The sequence below is a fragment of the Falco peregrinus genome, chromosome 1 (assembly GCF_023634155.1).
Source record: "Falco peregrinus isolate bFalPer1 chromosome 1, bFalPer1.pri, whole genome shotgun sequence".
NCBI lineage: Eukaryota > Metazoa > Chordata > Aves > Falconiformes > Falconidae > Falco > Falco peregrinus.
Window position 1 is genome coordinate 118,821,409 of NC_073721.1, and position 20,340 is coordinate 118,841,748.

A 20,340-nucleotide genomic window follows, 5' to 3' on the forward strand; every position below is an offset into this window, starting at 1 on the left:
TGGACTTTCAGCTTGCTTTTAGTAAAACTATTCAAAGAAGAGAGCACAAAGAACTCTATCATGAAGGTGCATGACACCACACTGGTGAGGGAAAAAAGCTTGCCAGGAATTGTGCAAGGCTTCACCCTCTTAAAGTGCAAATCTGATAATAGGGTTAAATAAAATCTAGGTTATGTAAAAAAACGGTTTGAGACATTTTCATCCTCAACTCAGCTGGAAAAAACCTAACTGTCCAGTGCTGATACTAATAGCCAGCACAGACTGTTTTGTAGCTAAGCCAACATTCCTCATGGCAAACAGCTGAAAAGAGATGCTCCTTTAAAACAATCATCCTTGTAGGCAGGAGAACGTGTACTCAGGGTATTTTTCTTATGGCTTACCTTAACAAAACAAGCTCAGCAGGGTGTAACACATGGAAACACAAGCTAGATACCATACAGACTGAGCAACTAAGTAGTATTCAGTTTAAGGAGCATTCAAGCATTGCCCTTCAGATTTCTGCTAAAACTATCACTACTGCTAAATTTAACCATGTCTGCCAAACAAGGGGCCCTCACTCCTAAAGCAGGTGGCTTCCCTCTGGCATTGATATTAAGTAGAAACAGTGAAAGTGTTCAAGGACATGACAGACTTCAGCTTCTCTATAACGCCTGCTATAAACCAAAGCGGTATACTGTAAAGACTACCCCAGCACGGCAAATGTCACTGTACTGAGATGAGTCACTACGTATTCCTCTGTGTACCCTGTTCCAGAACAGCTGTCACAGATGTATGAGCGCCCAGGCACAGACACCATGTCTATAAGCAGCATTTCCACTGTAGCAGTTTACAAATGACAGGAGCTGAGCAGTCATCAGGAAGACCTCTTACTAAAAATGTATATACATGTCCACATCAGGACAAGAATGATGTACTACAATACCACAGACAAGCAAGTACTGATAACTTAGGAGGTAAAAAAAAAGCTTCCTAGTTTGCTCCAGACCCAAAGGCTTTTAGCTGACTCACTTTCCTGTTTTGATTTGGTCAGCTGCACCACAGATACCAAGCGCTTTAAGTAAAGATAAATATTTGACACAGTTAGTTATGTCTTCCAGTAGCCAGTCCTATAACTTCCAGTAACAGGATTCTGCAACAGAAGGCAGACGAGAACAGGTCTGGGGATGACAGTCACTATGGAAGCTGACTTACAATGGCACAACAAGTACAGAGCTCATCAGCCTTAACTGGCTAAATGAATTCACAGCCAGTTACATAAATCTGCTCACAAATGCTAATGTTTTAGCTCCAAATGCTGTGTTTCAGCTGTGCAGCACAGCCCGAGATCCTGATAGGTCCACAACAGTGCCCGAGAGCAAGAGAATTCCTAAGCATTTCACAAACATCCTCCTAGCATTTTAATACTTAAAAGACTTCCAACACATGATTGTAGATTGTTTTAGTGGGTCTTAGGTAGCAGATTATAATTTTAGAACATGTACATGCCCAGTATGCAGGAATTTAGGAAAGCAGCAGCTGTATAAGCAGCTCACACAAAGCACATGAAAACTGTGCTATTTTTATTAGCAAGCATCAGCATTCAGGTCCTCAAAGAACTGCAATGGAAGTTCAGCAACAGGCTTATTTCTGGAGCATTACTTCATTTCATCTGAGGAGATTAACACTTTAAAGATTAACTCTTACATCACTTTGATGTGCACTGGATACTGATGGCAAGAAAGCAGAGCCTACAATTTGTCTGTGTCAGGGGACACCCCAAGAACAGCCACCCGTATTACAGCAGGTGACAGGTTATTTTCCCCCCTTTACAGAGCAGTTTGAAGGTATTTAAAGGATGCTTTGCAAACCAAACCTTGACCCTTGTTTGATTCTAGAGAATGCAATTTTAGTTGCAATCAAGAAAGCACCTCCAAGTCTGCAGGGTTCAGCCCCCTCCCCAAATATGTAGAAAACAGGTTTTTCTGCATCAGCTCAGACTGTTCTATGTGATGAAGACACAAATATGCAAGAGCAAAAATTTAAAGCAGCTTACAAGAGCTTCCATGTCCCATGAGTCTCTGAAAAAGAGGCTAACGTAAGCGGAGAAGTATCTGCTGCCCCTGGAAACTGTGTGAAGTCAGAATTACTTAAAAGTACAGACTGGCCTCCTGGGTTAAACTACCTCCTTCCCAATTTAGGCAGCTTTTATTTAGTAAAGTGCCCATCACACCCTTCCTCAGCCTTCAGCATCTACAAGAAGTCTTCTAGTCAAAACAGGGCACAAGTATTACAGCACATCTTCCCTGCTGGGAACAGCTGGAGAACAGCAGGCTGCTGCCAATGCCCCAGCAGAGCACCCAGCAAGGACTAATACCTGCCGAGGGGGCTTCTCCCCCCAGGGTCAATGTTCCAGCTTATCAGTAGGGAGCTGCCATTCTTCTCTACCTCTCAACATGTTCACCTGCCAAAGCTTCAGGAGTAATACTGCTCTTCTAGTTTATTATTCTCCTGGAAGTGTTCCTCCCAGGGTAAAACACCAAGGAGTTGACAGGAATCAAACACTGTTTGCTATTAGGTGGAAGAAAAGGAACACTGAAAAGCTTGAAGACAGTTTTTCTGACTACTTGTCTCCTTGCATCTAGGAGAACAGCAATGACAGCGCAAAAGAGTCTTCTGGTACCAGGCAGCCTGCTTATCCAGTATAGGTCACCGTGCAAACAAAGGATAAGAAGGATCTAGGCTGGATCTTTGACAGTGTTTACTAACAGGCTTGACAGTCATTTGCCTCAGTCTTTGCAAAGCTTGCCTTTACTAATAGATAAAAGCATGCAGACAGCAAGGGTAATTATTTTCAATAAGGATGACACTTGTGCCTTGCCTCTACATAAAGATACACACGCACTCTTGATGGTAGAGGAAACTGGCATCAGCCAAAAAAATGTCCAGTCCAGTACCACAAGCACTCGCCAAAAATCTGTCCCCATGAATCAAAGAGCCAATGCTGCATTTCTACAGGAATAAGAGCAAATGGCAGACTTTCTGTACCAATCTGAAAGACAGGAAAAAGAGACAGCTGCAGCCAGGGGCTAGGCCCAAGTGCTTGAGGGCACCAACAGCTGTGCTGATCTGCAAGAACTTCTATGCAATAAGCAGTTCTTTGAATGAAAAATGGCCTGATTATGCTACTCCACTTGGTAAACCGAAGTACAGAGCTGGCCACAGGGTAGTAGAGGAAGGGAAATAGAAGTAAGACAGAAAAAGAAGACTAGGAAGACAGTCTTTTGCTTACCAGTGTTTAACAGGTACATAGAAAGCTTCTAGCAGCTTAGAGAACTGTAAAAAGCAGTACTAACATCTGCAAGCACAAGGTACCTGGCACACAGCCATCTCAGGCAATTTTATATCCAAAGTTCTTAAATAATTCGTCCACCACCACTTGGCTTACAGAATGACGCTATGGTTACAATATATTGATTAAGTCCATAGGTGAAGATGGTGCCACAAAGGGGAAAAAAATCCAAAAGTGTTTTTTCCAAGTATTTTTGAACAGCTGCACAGATAAAGTAACTTTGCTTATTTCTGCTTTCTGCCTGCCACCTCGGTTTTTCCAGCAATACCCTCTCACCCCTTCCTCCCTTAAGCATAAGGGAGCTGAACAAACCAGCTCTGAAAGCCAGTTCTCAATGGTACAGAAGAGCTGGTCTTATAGCAGATCTTGCAACAAACCTAGTATTGATATAGCAGGAGGGATTGCTGGGCTACTTATTTTGCTTTCATGGTAGAATTTGAAAAGAGCTGCTTAATCAGCTTTCCTAACACTCAGAATAATTAGCAAGTAATCAAAGCCTTGCAAGATTTTTTCCAGTGGAGTATGGCACAATCTGTTTTCACGTAGGTTTTTGCTAATTAATCCTACAAACTGTTTCATGCATAATTGCAGGAATTGAAATATATTTGTTCCCCTTCAGCCTCCAGGTGACTTTCATGCCTAAAGACAGGATTTATTTGATTTTTTAAAATTTCTGTATTAAAAAAGGGTCTGTGATAACATCACTAGTATAGAAAAAAATAACCACATACACATTGACTTACCTCTTTTCAGTCCCTGACAGCAATTATATTCCTGTCTTCCCTAGCATAGGTATAGAGCTAACAAGACTGAACTACCACCTATTGACACTTTTTTTTCTAGTTTGTTTCAGCTGAGTGTATTTCCTGGGGTCACACAAGCCTTTCAGACAGTGTTCTACCCAAGAACCATGTGTTGGTAATCACTGCTACAGCTCTCAGAGAAGTTGGCAAGCCTGAGCTCAGTCAATCCAGAGAAAGCAAATAACCCAAGACTGCACATAACACCACTAGGATTCCACAAGAAGCTCTTCACTCCTGCAATTAATGCACAGCAGATGTACTGCAATTTAGACAACGTTCTGTGTTTTCACTCCTTGGGGAATGCTATGTTCTCCAGCTGAGTGAAAGTCAAAAACATGGCTCTAATACAGTAGCCCTAGGAGCTTGTGCTGTAAGAACAGAGCTGAAACAGGAGCAAAACCAACTCTGAATTGACTTACAATCTATTTCAAAGACTAGCCTGATACTAATATGCCTTCAAGACTGGTAATCAGCACAGCTTCATGCTTGCTCTTTCAGCAACTAGGGACATGTCAATCTGGAGCGCCAACACTGAGATGACGAGGCACCAAGTAACTAGAACCTCATTAGTGTATTTTTTACGGAAGCAACTGTTTTGCAGTTAAGACACTAGACATAATCAAGAATCCAATTTCATTGCTCAGCTTTAACACACACACTTATGTTACTACCAAACTCAGAGGGCAGCAGGGAACCCTCTCGGGGCTCCAATTTTAAATGGATAATGCTTTGCTTCCTCTAGGAGTTTACAGATCCTATGGCTAAGATCTTACATCTTATGTAATCAAGGCACCTAACAGCACTGCTAAAAGCTTCACATCTCCCCTAGAATGACTATCATTAAGCCAGCTTGACTTTTGAGATCCAAAAGGAAGGTTCATGCAGCTGCACTCAGCACTTACTAGATAATTGATGTATTTAGGGCTCCTAAATAGGACTTGCAAGTTTTCAAAATGATTGCAGAAGAGAAATACCATAATCAAAGTCCTTGTCCCTCCAAAGCCTCATGAAATTGTAGCAAATGCTTCATATTATTGGTGAAAGTAAGGGCAGCTGCACTAACTCTGGAGGTCCTAGAATGGAAGGTCAAGGATCAACCCGCTCAAACACATAGTTGACATAAGGTCAATTTGAAAGTGCATTCAACAGACTTACGAGTTCTACAGTATGTCATTACTTTATTAAACTAGTTATGATGACATGCTCTACCCAGTAATAAATTTCATTAGTCTTCAATCAAGTTAAGGCACTTCAGATAAGAGTAGGCACGCTAAAGCTGCCATCCCTGTGTTCACTGTAAGTACACAGCCACACCACGACAGTGTTTCCTTCTTGTGAGCCCAAAGAGATTTCTTCCCTAACAGAAAGGGGAGTACATGAAGAGGAACAAGTGCTGACTGCATCCACCCCCACCCCCCCATTCCCAGAAACAGCGGGCTACACAGTACAGTATCAGCATACAGCAGAGGGACACGGATGGCTTTTTCTATACGACTATGAAGAGCCCTGCACAAGGCTCGGTCCTAAACCCAGGTACCCAAGACACCAACAATAGTGAAATGCTTAATAAAATAAACCTGCTTCAAGTTAAGACAATACCCTGACATTCATTTGCACCCAGGTTTAAGAAACACACTAGGCAGAAGAATGGTTAAGTGCAGCTCTTCTCCCTGTAACACAGGTCAACAGGAAAAGACACACTACTTACTCTTTGGTCAAAAGTGGGCAGGATTTGAGTAGAAAGCGGGCCAAAGCAGAGTCCTGGTAAATGAGTTCAGGAGGGGCAGTTGGGCTTTTTAAATTCAAGCAGCGAACAATGACATACAGAACAGCAGCAACTGCAGCTAGCTTCACCCCATCAAACACTGCTGGCAGCTCAGGGGTTTCCAACATCGCACTCATTTTGAGCCTGGAGATTAAAAAAAAAAAACAGTAAAGCTTTTGCAATATAGCATTGGATACAAATATCAACTGCCACGTTAAGACTGTGCTAACCACCTAAATTTGCCAGTTAACACTGCTACAAAAGTCCTAGCATATCAACTCAGACTAGCAACTTCTAAGATGAAAGGAAGTTTACTTTGATCAACCACCCTAACTACCACAAGAAACAGAAGCTGGATGATCAACTGAGAAGGAAATTTATTCCTGATCAGTGCTGCACTAGAACTGCAACAGTGTCTCAGGTGTCAAACCCTAAAGTCTGCAGCCAGTCAATACCTACAGGATCTTGGCAAGGACTACCCAGCTCAAATGGAAGCTGAATGAAGAGCCAGGCTATAAAGGCACATCAGCAGCTTTGGGTGGGTGTTTCTGAAAGAACTACTGGGTTAGTTCCTTAGCCTGAATTTTGCAACTCCATGAGAATACTAGTACTAACTCCAGGTATTCAAGGTGGTCACTATGTACCAGTGACTTCAGCATTTCTTTTAATTCACTGTAGTTCTGCAGCTGAAGGAGCACTAGATTAACATCTAGTCTTTCAAGGGCTTCACAGTAAAGGAAATGGGGGAGAGAATTAAAAATCTCAAGATATAACAGTATCCTTCATTCTTGAAATCAGATTCTTAAAAGAAGCTGGGTCAGTTTGAAGATACATTTCTAACAGCTGGCTGCAGTTATTACTGGGACATATCATTCATGCTGAAGGGGCAGATTTTTCCCTGCATTTTTCCTCAGTCACATGGTTAACCCCAGTAAGTTAACCCCGACTAACAAGTCTTACCAATTTCACTTTTTATCCAAGCCAGAAATAATTGCCAGTCCACAGCAGAATTGTCACCACCTGGATCCACGTGCTACCCGAGTTACCCTATGAGGAGAGGAAAAGCAAATTGATTATTACTTGATAAGGCTGCATCTCCCAGCTGCCAGGGAAGAGCACAAACTATGCAAAGGTCCCATCACAGATATTGCAGTTTTGTGTATTCAGTCACAACCGCTTCAACTGTGATCCATTTGCATCAGAAATCTTTTGCTTGTGGACAGTTTCCAGACTAGATCAGTTGCCTAGAGCATATTAATTCATCTGCAGTATGGAAATACACCTTCATGAGCAGAGAGACACAGAAGCAATAATGAGAACTAGCACAACTTCAGAGGAAAGCCAAGCTATGAACTTCCAGAAGATCACAGTCACTATCTTTGCAAGACATTGACATTGCCCCCAGTTACAAAAGCTACCCAAACCCCTTCATGTTTAAAAGGCTAGAGGGAACACTGTTACTGAAGTGTGAAGCCAGTCTGCAAGAAGTTTCCTGCTACTTCTACAAGGCTTAGCAAGGCAGCTCACTCCTACAGATGGAAGCTTGTAAACAAGTCTCTGCTCATTCCCACACTTGCTTTTTGAGACATTACAACACATCACACTTCAACAAGACTGAGAGCCACCAGGAGGCTTAGATACAGCCACCTAATTAACACTAGTGCACATGCACAAGGCTTGTTGCAAGAATTTGATGATGGCACTAGAAGAGAGATAGCTTTCAGTCTGTAACCATAAAAACATTAAATGGCATTTACAATTAGAACTGGATTCCCTACAGACACAGCAAACCACTGGGGAATTGGAGCTTCCAGGAAAAAGCCCCAGAACAGTCTACTCTCTACCATGGCTGTTGCTTCTACCTTTGAAAACACCCCAACAGGACAGGCCATACTAAAGCCTTACCCTTCTTCCTAGCAGGAAGGCAAAACTGCAGAAGTACTTTCTGTACTCAATGCAGTTGCACCAAAACCCCTTGGAAGAAAACAAGTCTGACAGCTACTGATCAACAGCTGGAAAGCTGCAAGTTTTTGCCACCATAATCATGTGCATTGCAGGAGAGCAGACTTAATACTGGACTACTTTGAAGCTTCTATTTTCCAATTCTGAGCTTCACAGTAGAAGGGAAAGGAGTGGGTTACAAAAAGCCATTTATTCTTCTAATCAGAAGATTACATTGGTATTATGTGTCTCAGTGAAGAGTTTGAGTACAGTGCCAAGTTGTAATATGTTACCTCACTTCCATACTTAGTAGACTTTCACCAACACTACTGCCAGCTGTGTAGGAGACAACAGGCAAGCTACAGCAATTGCTTCTTCAGGGAAGGTACAACTGGCAGAAGAGTAGACCAAATTCCTGAACTCCAAGACAACCAAGTGCTTGCTTGAGCAAATCTTCCCCAGCTGGAAATCCCAGAAATTATGCTGGCATCTCTGTTTCATTGTTTTGTTTAGAAAATACAGATACTAGTAGAAAAGTTACCCAAGGCCTTCCTGCCACTGGGATTTGAAGCTAGTTTGTTTACAGCTTTCACATTATTAGTGAATTAGTAAAAAAAGAAAACTGGGCACAGTTAGTCATTAGCATTTTGTACTCACGACTCAATATAACTGATCCAACTAAGCTTTATCTCCAAGAGAGCTTCTCTCCTCTCCTACATAATCTTCAGATTACAGACACACCACATCTTTTCTGATACTTCTACATCTCATTTTAGCCTGTCACTACCTTAAAAGAAAGTACACTAACTTGGAGTTACTTTCAGAAAAGTCAGCTGTTGGTAGGCAGGATTATGCTTTAACAACTGTGAACTAGTATTTTTCCATTTTACACAGTCTAAATACACATTCAATGAATTTACACACTTCAGATGTGCTAGAGGTTCATGGTTTTGTCAGAATCTTTATGTAAAAGCTCAGATCAGTCTGTGCATAGCTAACAAAGTTGGCACTGTTGCTGCAGTTGCACAGCTGTCTGGTCTGCAGTGATTAACTAAGTAATGATTGAGTACATGAAGACTAGATTGATAAACTCCATGCCCTGTGGATCCAGCTGTGGCACTTCAGGTACTTCCTCTAGAATATGTTATTTCTGAAGACCTAAGCAGACCTGATCTCAGCCAAAGCAGATTTGCAGGGGCTGAGCCAAAGCACTGTGCTCTAAGATTTTAAGGGTTTAGTTTACTGAAATGTATTTGAGAGCTCTGCCTCTAATCACATAGGACAAATGCCTCCCTATTTAAAAGCAGGGATGAGGTCACCTTGCTTCTGTTTTGTTAAACCCTTTTTGTAATGACCCAATAAACTTGTCTGTTGACGAAAAAGGACAGACAACCACAGTGTTGAGCCAGTCAAATTTTAATCTAGTATCTCCTCTAAATGGGTCAGCATTAATATAAACAGACAAACATTTGGCCTTTTCTGCACACAGAACACAAGATTAACTTTTAGCAGGCTAGACAAAATTAGCAAAAGGCAGTAAGTATATCAGTGGAAGCAGGCAGGGCTGCCTTTTCATCCATCACAGGGTTTGAGAACCACATTGAGGAACACAAAGAAGCTGAAGCTCTTAGAGCCAAGGATGTTATTTGAAGCACCTTAAGTGTACAATTCTTTTTTAAAATAATTAAAGCCATGACAACCCCAAAGACTGAGTCTTTTCAAGCAATATTCTTGCATCCCATTTGTGACAGAAGACTAACTAAAATCAACCACTAGAAAGCAAGTGCTGGATTTGTAAAGCCTTTTTATTTGCCCTTTCATCACAGAATAAAAAGATGAAAATCCTGTTACAGGAAACACTTCAGCATTACTGTTAAGAGCGTACCTCACCTGTGCAAGTATGAGACACACACACATACCCCCCATGTTTCCCCTTTCCAGACAGGAATAAAAGATACAACCAACACCAGTAGAGTTACAGCAAATTTCTTATGTACCCTTTCAAAGGCACTGGGTTTTGGGAAAGCTATCATCAAGATATTGACTTGTATAGTAAATGATTTCACAATTGACAACAAATCTGAGACCTGTATACATTTCTGTTCCAGGTTTCCCAGGGAGAGGAGACTTCCAGGGACAGAAGTCACTTCACCCTGTGACTCAATGGGGCACACACAGGATTTGCTAAGTACCAGGTATTACAGCTCCCCACCCATGCCGAGGCTGGGCCTGACTCAGCATACTGGAAAGCCAACATTAAAAAAAGCAAAGACATTAAAGGAAGCCACTCCCATAGGACCCTTCCCTCAGGCCTTCTAATGAGCAACTGAAAGCCTGGCAGACTCATTTCACTGAGGTATTATGAAATGCTTTGGGCTAAAGCAAAGATGCAGCTGTGTGCAACTGCCCAGACATCAGTAAAAGCAGCCTCTTTAATAGCAGCTCCACTAGCAAGAGATTTTATGCCCCATTACATTCACTGAAGAATCTTGAAGGAATCACATTTCCAGAAACATTAAGTTCGATAGAAAATCCTCCTAGATGCCCTCCCACCAGTCAGCTTTTGGCACACTAGTGCTGTGAGAGCTCAGCCAGACACCACAACACCGGAGCATGCCTGACCAGCACTGAAAGCCTTTAAAAGTCCCCTTTCCTGTCCTTTTACAGCTTCTACCAAGTTGCATAGCACTCTTCCCCACTAAGATTCAGAAGAGCCACAGGCTGTTTCTAGACACATTAAGCAGACAGACTTTGTTAAATAAAACCAGTCCAAGAAACGTCTGATAAGTTATCTGTGGTGCCTGCTTGAGGAACAAAACTGACGCAATTCTGCTAGACAAGAGGAAAGCAAGACATCCTACTTTAAAGAGTTGTGCCCAGGCAGATTCAGATCAGAAATAAGTTCCTCCCACACACACACCTCTTTGAAGGGGGAAGAAAGAAGGCTATTCCACTGAAATTAGTTCTTTAGGGAAAGTTTCCAGGAAATTAAGCACTTTTAATATCAACCAAAGCTAATGCCTCTTCTGAAAGTTACACCGCAAAACCAGAAGTTACAGGCCTGTCACTACCAGGTAAGATACTTAGAACCACATCGTGGAGAAGGGAACTTTATTAAGAAAAGGGCAGAAAGTCAGAGCACTACAAAGGTTTTTAAACAAAGCCAAGTTTTATGCCAGCATATTATTCAAATCTCACTCCAAGAAATGTACAGAAATGTGTCACACTGCTGAGCTTCCAATGGTTTAAATGCAGAGAAAGATTGTTTAGACACCATCCAGATGAAAATGTACATAGGGAACATATACACCTGGGAAAGGCTCTGAAGCAAGGTGTGTGAATGGGAAAGGCTGCCAGATCAAGTTTTTGTAAAGCGCTGAAGGACAGTCTGAGGTCACACAAGCTACACGAGTACAGGAACCTGTGCAAAAGGAATCAAGAAGAAAACCACAAGATTTATTGCACAGTCCTGTATCCTGCCTTTTACCAGGCACTTTCATAAAAGGAGATTTTATTTTTACAGAAAAGCGTTAAGCTTAAACTGGTACTTTAAGATCTCCAAAAAATTATAGTTATATTTTAGGGCCACACCAGTACTATGCCTCAGCTTAACACACAAAGCAAGGCATTACACCACTTATCTTGAGACTGGCATCTAACCAGCCCAAGCTTACCCCATGCAGAACCTCCTATTATCTTTAGCGGTAGCTCAGAAGAGAACATGTCAGAAGCAAAGGCTGAGATCATCTTGATGTATCACTCAGTACTTCTGGCCGTTTAAGAGCCAACTAAGTCTCAGACCTCAAAGCGTAGAGGGTATAATTAAGAATTAGCTGAGCACTTCAAGCTCTTAAGGTTCAGTTTAGATGTGGCCATGAGAAGTAAAGTGCAGTCCTCCACCAGAGTCATCAGGAGTCTGGCAAAGCCCATCGCAGTTTTGTTGTCAGACATCTGACATTTTATCTCCAAATAGAGGGCACACTGACACATCCGATCACAAGGATGTTTAAAAGAACATTACTTGGACAGCACATGGAAGTCCTTGATGCAAATCCCTCCACCTTGTGCGAGAACCAGCACCCAGGCCAGGGTTCGGCTGGCTGGTGAGTATACAAAGCAGCACGTACTGTTTACACCATGTTCTAACAAGAATTTGACTGCTGCCTTTAATGGAATTTGACCTTTTCATCAGATACAATACTTGGCTCATACACTAAATTTAGAGGTACTGTGAGGTTACAGGGACAAAGTTCACAGCACAAGGCACCATCAGTACAGCCAGAAAGACAGGTGCCTTTAACTAGAGCTTTTTTCTTTTTTTTTGTCTTTGAGAAAGTCCTACACCTTCAGAGCACAAGCCAAGCACCTAGGAGGGCTGGGTATACACACCAAGGCAGCTTGCTTAAGAGAGCACCCAAGAATAAGTCTATAGCCAACAGGGCCAAAGACTCACAAGTCTTTCACTTCCCCGAGAAGGTTAATTGACAGTCAAATGAGCCTTGAATTTCACTTCCTTCCAACTACATGAACTGCTTTTGTTTCTTCATAGTATCATTTTAACTGATCAAAATGGTTCCACTGCATGACAGGCAGCTTTTGTATATTATCTAATAAGGCTGCTACATAGACTCTCTGTATGTCACCTTATCTGGTTCCTGCTTGTCTCTGATGGAAAAAACACTGCACTAGCTTTTATCACACACACCTGATGTACAAGATTAAACTAAGACATGGCTCTGATGACTCCACAGAGATCAACTAATCACATCTTATCTTAAATGAAAGGCTCATGTTATTTAAACAAGCAATTATTCAATTACTGCAGAGACAGGACTTTGTCACACCCTAACCCCTGCCCTAAGGAACTACAGGGCAGAGCTTCAGCTACTCCTAGAAGAGGTCAAGTGTACTTTTAGGCACTGAGAGAGAAGAAATACGGGCTGACACCTTTCCAGTCTTACAGCATTAGCAGATGTCACTTGCTTACTGTCAGCAGGCAGCATTAAGCTCAAGGGAAGAAGCAGGATAAACATATTGCAGAAGACTCCACAATCCATGATCAGCAGCTGAGGGAATGCTACTAACATGAAGCCACACATAGCAAAATGAGGTAATAAAAACTGCATTACAGACTAACCCCCCCAAAGGAGTCTGCTCTATTCCTTTACTGTATTTTGAAATGTACCATCATATTGTTAAAGCCTCATTTACCTTTAGACTCCAACCCCTCTGTCCCCACAGTATCACGAAGTCCGAAGTCCAAGCACCTCAGAGCTGTTTGCTCAGCTACAGGGTGCACACCCTAATACATGGGAAGCATGCTCCACACCAACTAGCTGCACAGCCGGGAAAGACTATCACCAAAGCCCAAGTTAAGAAAGCTAAGTGAACTTTGTTCAAGACTGGTCCAGTTCAAGCAGTCTGAAAACACCTATATCTGAACATGATCAAAAGCTGAGGTGCCACTTCACTCTTAGGTCTTTAAAGACCTTGTTTATTCCTGCTCCCACTGCCCCCCTGATGGGCAGCTCTGTTCCACAGCAGTACAGAAGATTTGCAGAGTCATTCCCTTAGAGTATGTCCATTAAGATAAAAGGCTCATGCTAGAGAAGTTTAATTCACAAAATTATATTGAAATGAAGCAGCAACACTTCAGGACAAAAGAACAAAATACAAAGAGACAGGACGTGACCAACACACAGCTACCACTACTGCAGAATACTCAAGTTTTACCAGAATGACAATTAAAACAAACAGAGGTTTTGGAGCACTAGAGCAGTCACCAGCAACTCAAAGTCCAAGGAGCTACACTGCCCACTCTCCTGCTGAATCTGAGTGGGAGGTTAGGGATATTACAGGCACATGTGTCAGAATCTTTTCTCCTTCTTCCAAGGGTGTCCCCTGTAAGTGACTGTGCGTCTGTTTATCTCACTTTGTACAATCTTTCATATTCACATATGCACAAGCAACACTCCACAGAACTGGGTGTTCCAGTTAAGAGACAGCCAGCTTGAACACCCTCAGCACAACATTTCTGGAACCTGCATCTCTACACAAAAGCATCTTCAAAGAGATATAAATAAGTTTAGAAGCAGGACACACTGTGGAACAGTGAACTCCCCGCTACTAGGCAGTCACTTGTCCTAGCTGACCCTTTCCATCAGGAGCCCATATTATGCTATTGGAGTACTCGATACCCTGAACAGGGCTGTAGCTCAAAGGTTAGTAACTAGTACATCAGAAGTCTCAGAAGGACTTTGTGTCTGCAGAAGCTCAGTCCATATTAGAGGAAGTTGCCATTGCCATTTATTTTAGCCAGACAACCCATGATGATGGGAAACTCAAGTATTTTTCAACAGTAGAGTAAGTGCTAGGCAACTACACTTCTTGGTCGACCTACAAATACAGATGAAAGTCTGTACATTGCCAAGTATGATGCTTCCTTCCACTGCCATTACCTCTAACAGAGCACAAGCAAAAAGATGTTTCAAGGACCTGGTTTGTACAGAACTGCTCTGCAAAGCATTTTGAACTACTGCTGGCTGATGCTGGCAGGGTAAGGCTGGCAGTATGAAACAATCTTTATTATCAAGTCAACTGATGTAGCTGGAGAAAAGACAAACCCTCAGGCACACAAGCCTTCCCAGAGCTAGGAGAGGCTAAGATAGCTGCCTGAGTATTAGCATCACCGCCACCCACACGTTGGGCAAGTGGAATTTTGCTTCTCCATAAGGACAGACTGCCCTAGCACACTAAAGTTAAATCAATTGTTTGGTACTGAACTCAATCAACTGAGTTTGATCAGATTTTTTTAACTGTATCTAAGCTTAATCTTTGCAAGCTATTTAGGGTGAAGGGCAAATACTTGCCCAGAAGTTCAGTTGATCTATAGTGCACATTAAGAATAGCAATTCAGAGGTTTAACACCTCATGAAATATGGTCTGCCAGAGAAACTCGAAAGTGTAGATGAAGTCTCCAATACACTAGCAGAACTATGATGATTTAGGCTTTAGCTGAGAAGTCAAAAACACCAGTTTCAGGCTGATGCCTGCACCTTTCAACAGGAATTAGCAGCACAGACCCTGGCATGTACACCCCTACTACAGACTTTACTAAATCCTCTTTGTTAACCTAAGTTCTGGCACTGCCAGAGCTGGTGGCATTAAAGTGAGGATGAAGAGGCCAGAGATACAGAGCAAGAAAGGGGAGTAACAGAGCAATGTGAATCCAGCAGCGCCCACAACATTTCCATTATCAAGCGAGGTCAAACTACAACTACAGACTGTTTGAATCACTGCCCTAAAGCCACCATTTTCTATAGTACATCAAGTTACATCTAGATGTACAGTTGGAACTGAGTAGATTTGGATAACCTCTCCATACGTCTTTGTCAAGGACAAATGATGGTATTTTGTCATCTTTCCTTCCTAGTACCACATCTCAGAACAGTGACTATTTCAGCATGTTAATCTCTGGGCTTTCACATGACAAGTTTAATAATGCAGCTTTATGAAACACTAAGAGCCTAAGCTGCTATTCATTCCCTGAATAGAAAAAAGGCTTTTACAAGAAGAACAAATTATTTTTTAAGTTTAACTTCTTCAGAAACAGTTTTGCAAGATGGTAGGTTTTATCCCAAACCTCCACATCTCTTCCACCCCTAGAGAAGATATTCTGGCACAATCTTACGTGAGCCTCATCCTCTATGCAAGTAAATCACTCAGTAACACAGAGAACCTCCCACGAAAAAGCTGAAATAAAAGCATTCTTAAAAAATAAGACAGAAGAATAGAACCCCCCAAACATTAACTCTTAAGTTCTTTAAGATCTTTCCTGTTTACTCTTGGCTTTGAGACTGAAATAAATGATGGCTAGGATAATAAGAAACACTGCATACCCACTAATCCAAGAAGAGACAAGAGAATTTATGCAAACTTCTTTGATATGGGAACTAAGCAAGCATCTAAGAAAGAAGGTGAAACAGACACACCAACAGAACAACCGGAGACTAGCTGTCAATAACAAGACTCCCTGCACAGGAAATGCACATTATCAAAGGTCTGGAAATGAGATATGACAAACACAAATGGCTGAACTGTGTTCTACAAACACCGTATCAGTGGAAGACTACAACTTGTCAACCCAAGCATTACGAACATGGCTGAGCATGATCATCATTGACAAGGCATGTTAAGATGAACACACTGTACCAGTTCGCTGTTTAATAAGCCACAAACATTTGTTACAGAAGGAGGCACCAGCGTTGCAGAAGCCAAACAGCAATCTATAAGAGGCAGACAGGAATTTTTATTACTTGCCACACCAGTGACAACGGTACATCAACAGTAAGAGGAAACTGTTATGAATTCTCTGAGAAGACCTGTGTAAGAATGCAACCCTTCCAGCCATAACTGTAGAAATAAAGCTGCTGCTAACATACCTCCTTAAAGAAGTTAAGCATCAGGTAAGGGATTTACCAGCTGTAAAACATCAACTGCGATACTGTTATATATGAATCTGCAGAACGGAGCAGAGTCCTGTCACACAGGCTGACAAGCAGGTGTATATAGCACTCACCAACCAAAGGAAGTCTAAAATTGTTATAAAACGTTAGCAGCAGTGTCAGGACCTTGGAGCAGGAGTAACAGAGGAGAAAAGCATCATTTAGGGGGAGCAGTGTGACCTGATGGACATCTCAGCTAGAACCCACCCGGCTCTAACTCACACAGCTATCGCCCTCAGGACCGCTGCTCCGCGCTCAGCTCCCGATTGCTTCCCACCTCAGCCGTCTCTCCCTGCGCCGGCACCACCGCTTTCCTTGCCCTGCACAACCTCACACCGCCACAAAGCGACGGTGAGGCCGCCACCACGCCGCCCGGCCCCGGCGGGAGAGGCACCGCACCCAGACCACCACAACCAGGCCAAACCCCACCGCAGGGCCACCCCCACCCCAGGGAATACACACATCGGACATGCCTGCCGCAGAAAATAAACAGAAAGGAGGCGGCGGGGCAGGCACGGAGGAGCCTAAGACCGGAGAGAGAGGAGCAGCTCAGACCGCCCAGCGCCTGACAGAGCCGGCCGCGGGGGAACGGCCAGCGGACGCCCCACGCCCCCTCGGGCCCCGTACCGCTGAGAGGCTGAGAGGCAGGGAGGGAGGGAGGCCTGGCCGTCGCTCCCTCAGCCATGCGGGGAAGGGGCTCCCGAGCCACCGCCTCACCTGCAGGCCCGGCTCAGCCGCGGGGCCACCAACAGCTCCGACCACCGCTCCGAACCGTCTGCACCAGCCCCGCTACCTGCGGCCGCCTAGTAACCGCCCTCGCCCTCCCATTGGCAGCCCGCCGTGCCGCTTCCGCCAGAGCCTGCGCGCCGATTGGCTGAAAGACGAGCTGAGGGTGGAAGGGAGCTCCAGCCGGCCTTCACTGGTGCCATTGGCTGGTGGAGAAGCAGCGGGGCTGGACTCTGGGGTTCTGTTGGCCTGGACACCTGTCAGTCAGGTGGGGGGGCGGTGATTGGCGTCCGCGGGCGGGGCGGGGCTCCCGGCGCCTGTGGGGAGCCGCGGTTGCCGCCGCCATGAGAGAGCGCGGCCGGGGCAGGGCGGAGGGGTGAGGTGACGCGAGGGTGAAGCATCAGCCTCGCCCCTGCCCCCTCCTGCTGCGGGAGCCGACACCCCTGCCGCGGGGTGGGGGGGGGCAGCCTGGGGATCTGCTCCAGCTGAGGTGCGCCTCGGTGCCCTGGAGCTTGGTGATCGTGAGGGACAGATGGGCTAAAACCCCTCCAGTGCGGCACAGGCTGCTGCTGATCCATCTGAGCGTTCCCAGGTGCTGCATGCTGGTCACACAGCGTTACACTGCGGTACCAGATTGCATAGGAACGGTGTCTTAAGTGGTGGCTGGGCCTTCAGCATGCTGGTTTTGCTTCCCGTGGCCCCCAGGCCACCTCCGTGTGGCAGACCTGGCGCTGGGGTGGCCTCCTGGGCTTGGCCCGCAGCAGCAAAGGGCCCTTCCCCAGCCCCGCAGGGGTACAGCAGGGCCCCCCAGGTGTTTTCCCACCAAGTGGGTTGTGTGACAGGGACAGCAAAATCTGGAGGTCGATGGAGCCTGCCACATCTGGAAGGCACTGGAGGAAAATGAATAATCAAATAAAAAATGTCTGCAATGCGATGTTTATAAACTTGCTTTTCTTGTAGCCTCCCAGAAGAGCCACGTGTTGCATTGCTGGTGACATCAACTGTTCCTAGCTATGTTAATGGCTGCTTTATATAACTGGATGGAAAAATCCTTTCCCTGATTTCAGACATTTTGTTTCCTCTGTTTACTGGGAGCTGGAGCTTCCTACGTAGAGAAAGCTCTCAAGGAGCAAGTCACATTTTCCAGAGAGTTATGTATCTGGAGAGATGACTAACTGCTATAGACTAAGTCACGATGCAGAAGAGAGCTCTGAGGAAGGGCAGAGAGGGAGCTGCTGGAATGATGCTGGTGGAACAGAAACAGCAGCAGCCCCACAGTGAGCGGTCCTCCTCACTTGCTACAGATGTGATCCCACACCACTCAAACATGAGAGCCGTATTCCTTATCTTCAGCTTTTAATTAACCTTGTGAAAATACCCAGGGCTTACGGTGGTTGCTAAACTTGTCAGTGACTCAGATGGGCTGAGGTTTGGTATGTCTGAAGGCAGCTGAGTTATGCCTGTGATCAAGCTACGAGATAGGCTTAGTAGATAAACTTCCGGTATCAACCTCTTAACTAACTATTTGAAGAATGTGTTTGAATTTGATTACAGAAAATTGCAGTCCAGTTGATTCCAGGTATACCTTGGTTCCTTACCATCGATCCAGGCAGGAAAACAGATCCAGGCAAGAAAACACACCACGAACTGGAGCTGAGCCTCCAGGCAAGGCTTTTATTTTAAATCCCGAGGCTGTTGGATACTTCCCAGACCTGAGAGAAGCTCAGCTATTAGAAGAGAGCTTTTTTAAGCACACCATCACAAAACAAAGCAAAGCAAACCAAACTCTTAGCTGCCCCCTTCTTGCTGAGGAGAAGTGAAACGCAGGGTGCTCTTTCACACCAGGGGTGCTCAGATACATCCATGAGGAATGAGAGCCGAGGACCAGAGGGGACTAATACTGAAGAGGTGGTGGCACAAATTCACAGGTGGCTGTGGCAACGGGAGCCAAACTCCTGAGCTGTGCTTATTGCAAGAAGAAAGGATGTGATGGAAAAGGTGATGTGTCTCCAGAAAGGGCAGGAGGAACCAGTGCAAGTTAGTTTCAGTTGGCATTTTACTCTGGACAATGTTGGGGGGTTTCAGCCACACCTACTGGTGTGGGAGCAAAGATGGCCGGAGGAAGCAAGCGTGTTTTGTGAATCCAAACCCAGCTTTGGGCTATCAAAACAGCTTGCGCGCTGTGGCTTGTAAAGGAAGTTGCCCTCCCTCTGAGTGTGTGTGAAGCTGACGCTTCTACCGGTGTGACGATGAGCACCACAGGGTTGGTTGGTGTTGGGAGCGGTGGTGTGTGCAGTAGGTGGAGTGCTCTGGCCCAGAGCCAGAAGCGACACTGTACCGCTCGCAGCAAACAGCTCACGCTCAGGAAATGTCATCTGAGCAGTAGCCCAAACCATCCCATAAAGGAAGGGTGCTGGGAAGAACTAAGCTTCATTCCCAGCCTTGTAGGGAGGGATTTGGCAACTCGAGCCCAGTGGATGTTTTGGTCTGAGGTTACTGCAGAGAAGTGGGATGGGGGTGTCCAGGAACACCCTAATGCCTTGGAGACAGGAGGATCCCTCTTTGAGTAGCATGACTACTGCAAAAGAAGTCAAATATATGTGCTGGAAACTGTAGGCACAGGAAAAACACAGCTTTGCCTTGTGCTTTGGGCAGGCACTTACCTCTGTACAATGAAGCCAAAAAAAGGCTGATGATAATTTTACCTTTTTAAACCCAGCAACTGGAAAGGTAGCAGGCAGAGAGAACTCGATACGGTGCTGAGCCAGCCTGAGACACCCCCATGCAACACCATGGTGATAAGTCACCTTTTCTTCACATCCCTGTCTCTTCTGGCTGTTGCTGCCACAAAAAACTGAAACTCTTTTTCTGCTTCGTTTCCCCTGGCCCAGCTTTCCTCATGCTCAGCAAACTCACCGTGCCCTGAAGGACTGGTGGGGACTTTGAACCTCTGAGGAAACCTTTTTGCTGCAGGAAGCATCAGGGTGTTGATCTCTGCTAGTGTAGCAGGACCAAAAAGGAAAACATCTTTTATGACAGGGTCTGATTGCCAGCTGAAAACAAGTGAAGTGCCTGTCAGGGACATGTGAGCACAAAAAAGCTTTGCAGATGGAAATAAAGGCAATGCTTTTTCCTCTTTGCCTGCTCTGCCTTCCCTGCAGTGCCAGTAGGCACTGGCTTGCAGGCTGCAGAGCCGTGCTCTTTGGGAGCCTGTTGGATCTGGATGCACAGTGCTCTTTGGACTCTTACGTATTTTCTGAAAATGGTGTCTAA

The 20,340-nt window shown here is 44.6% G+C and overlaps 1 protein-coding gene across 1 annotated transcript in view; it reads right to left on the minus strand.

Annotated features, from left to right (window-relative positions):
- The window catches only part of ABHD2 (abhydrolase domain containing 2, acylglycerol lipase), a 41,291-nt gene extending 24,133 nt beyond the window's left edge, over positions 1-17,158 (minus strand). The window contains exons 1-3 of the mRNA XM_055812117.1: positions 17,059-17,158; positions 6,857-6,943; positions 5,840-6,040 (exon numbers count right to left, since the gene is read on the minus strand). Of these exons, the coding sequence (XP_055668092.1) occupies positions 5,840-6,033 (194 nt within the window). The 5' untranslated portion in view covers positions 6,034-6,040; positions 6,857-6,943; positions 17,059-17,158. The remainder of the gene's footprint in view (positions 1-5,839; positions 6,041-6,856; positions 6,944-17,058) is intronic.
- Between the last annotated feature and the right edge of the window lie 3,182 nt (positions 17,159-20,340).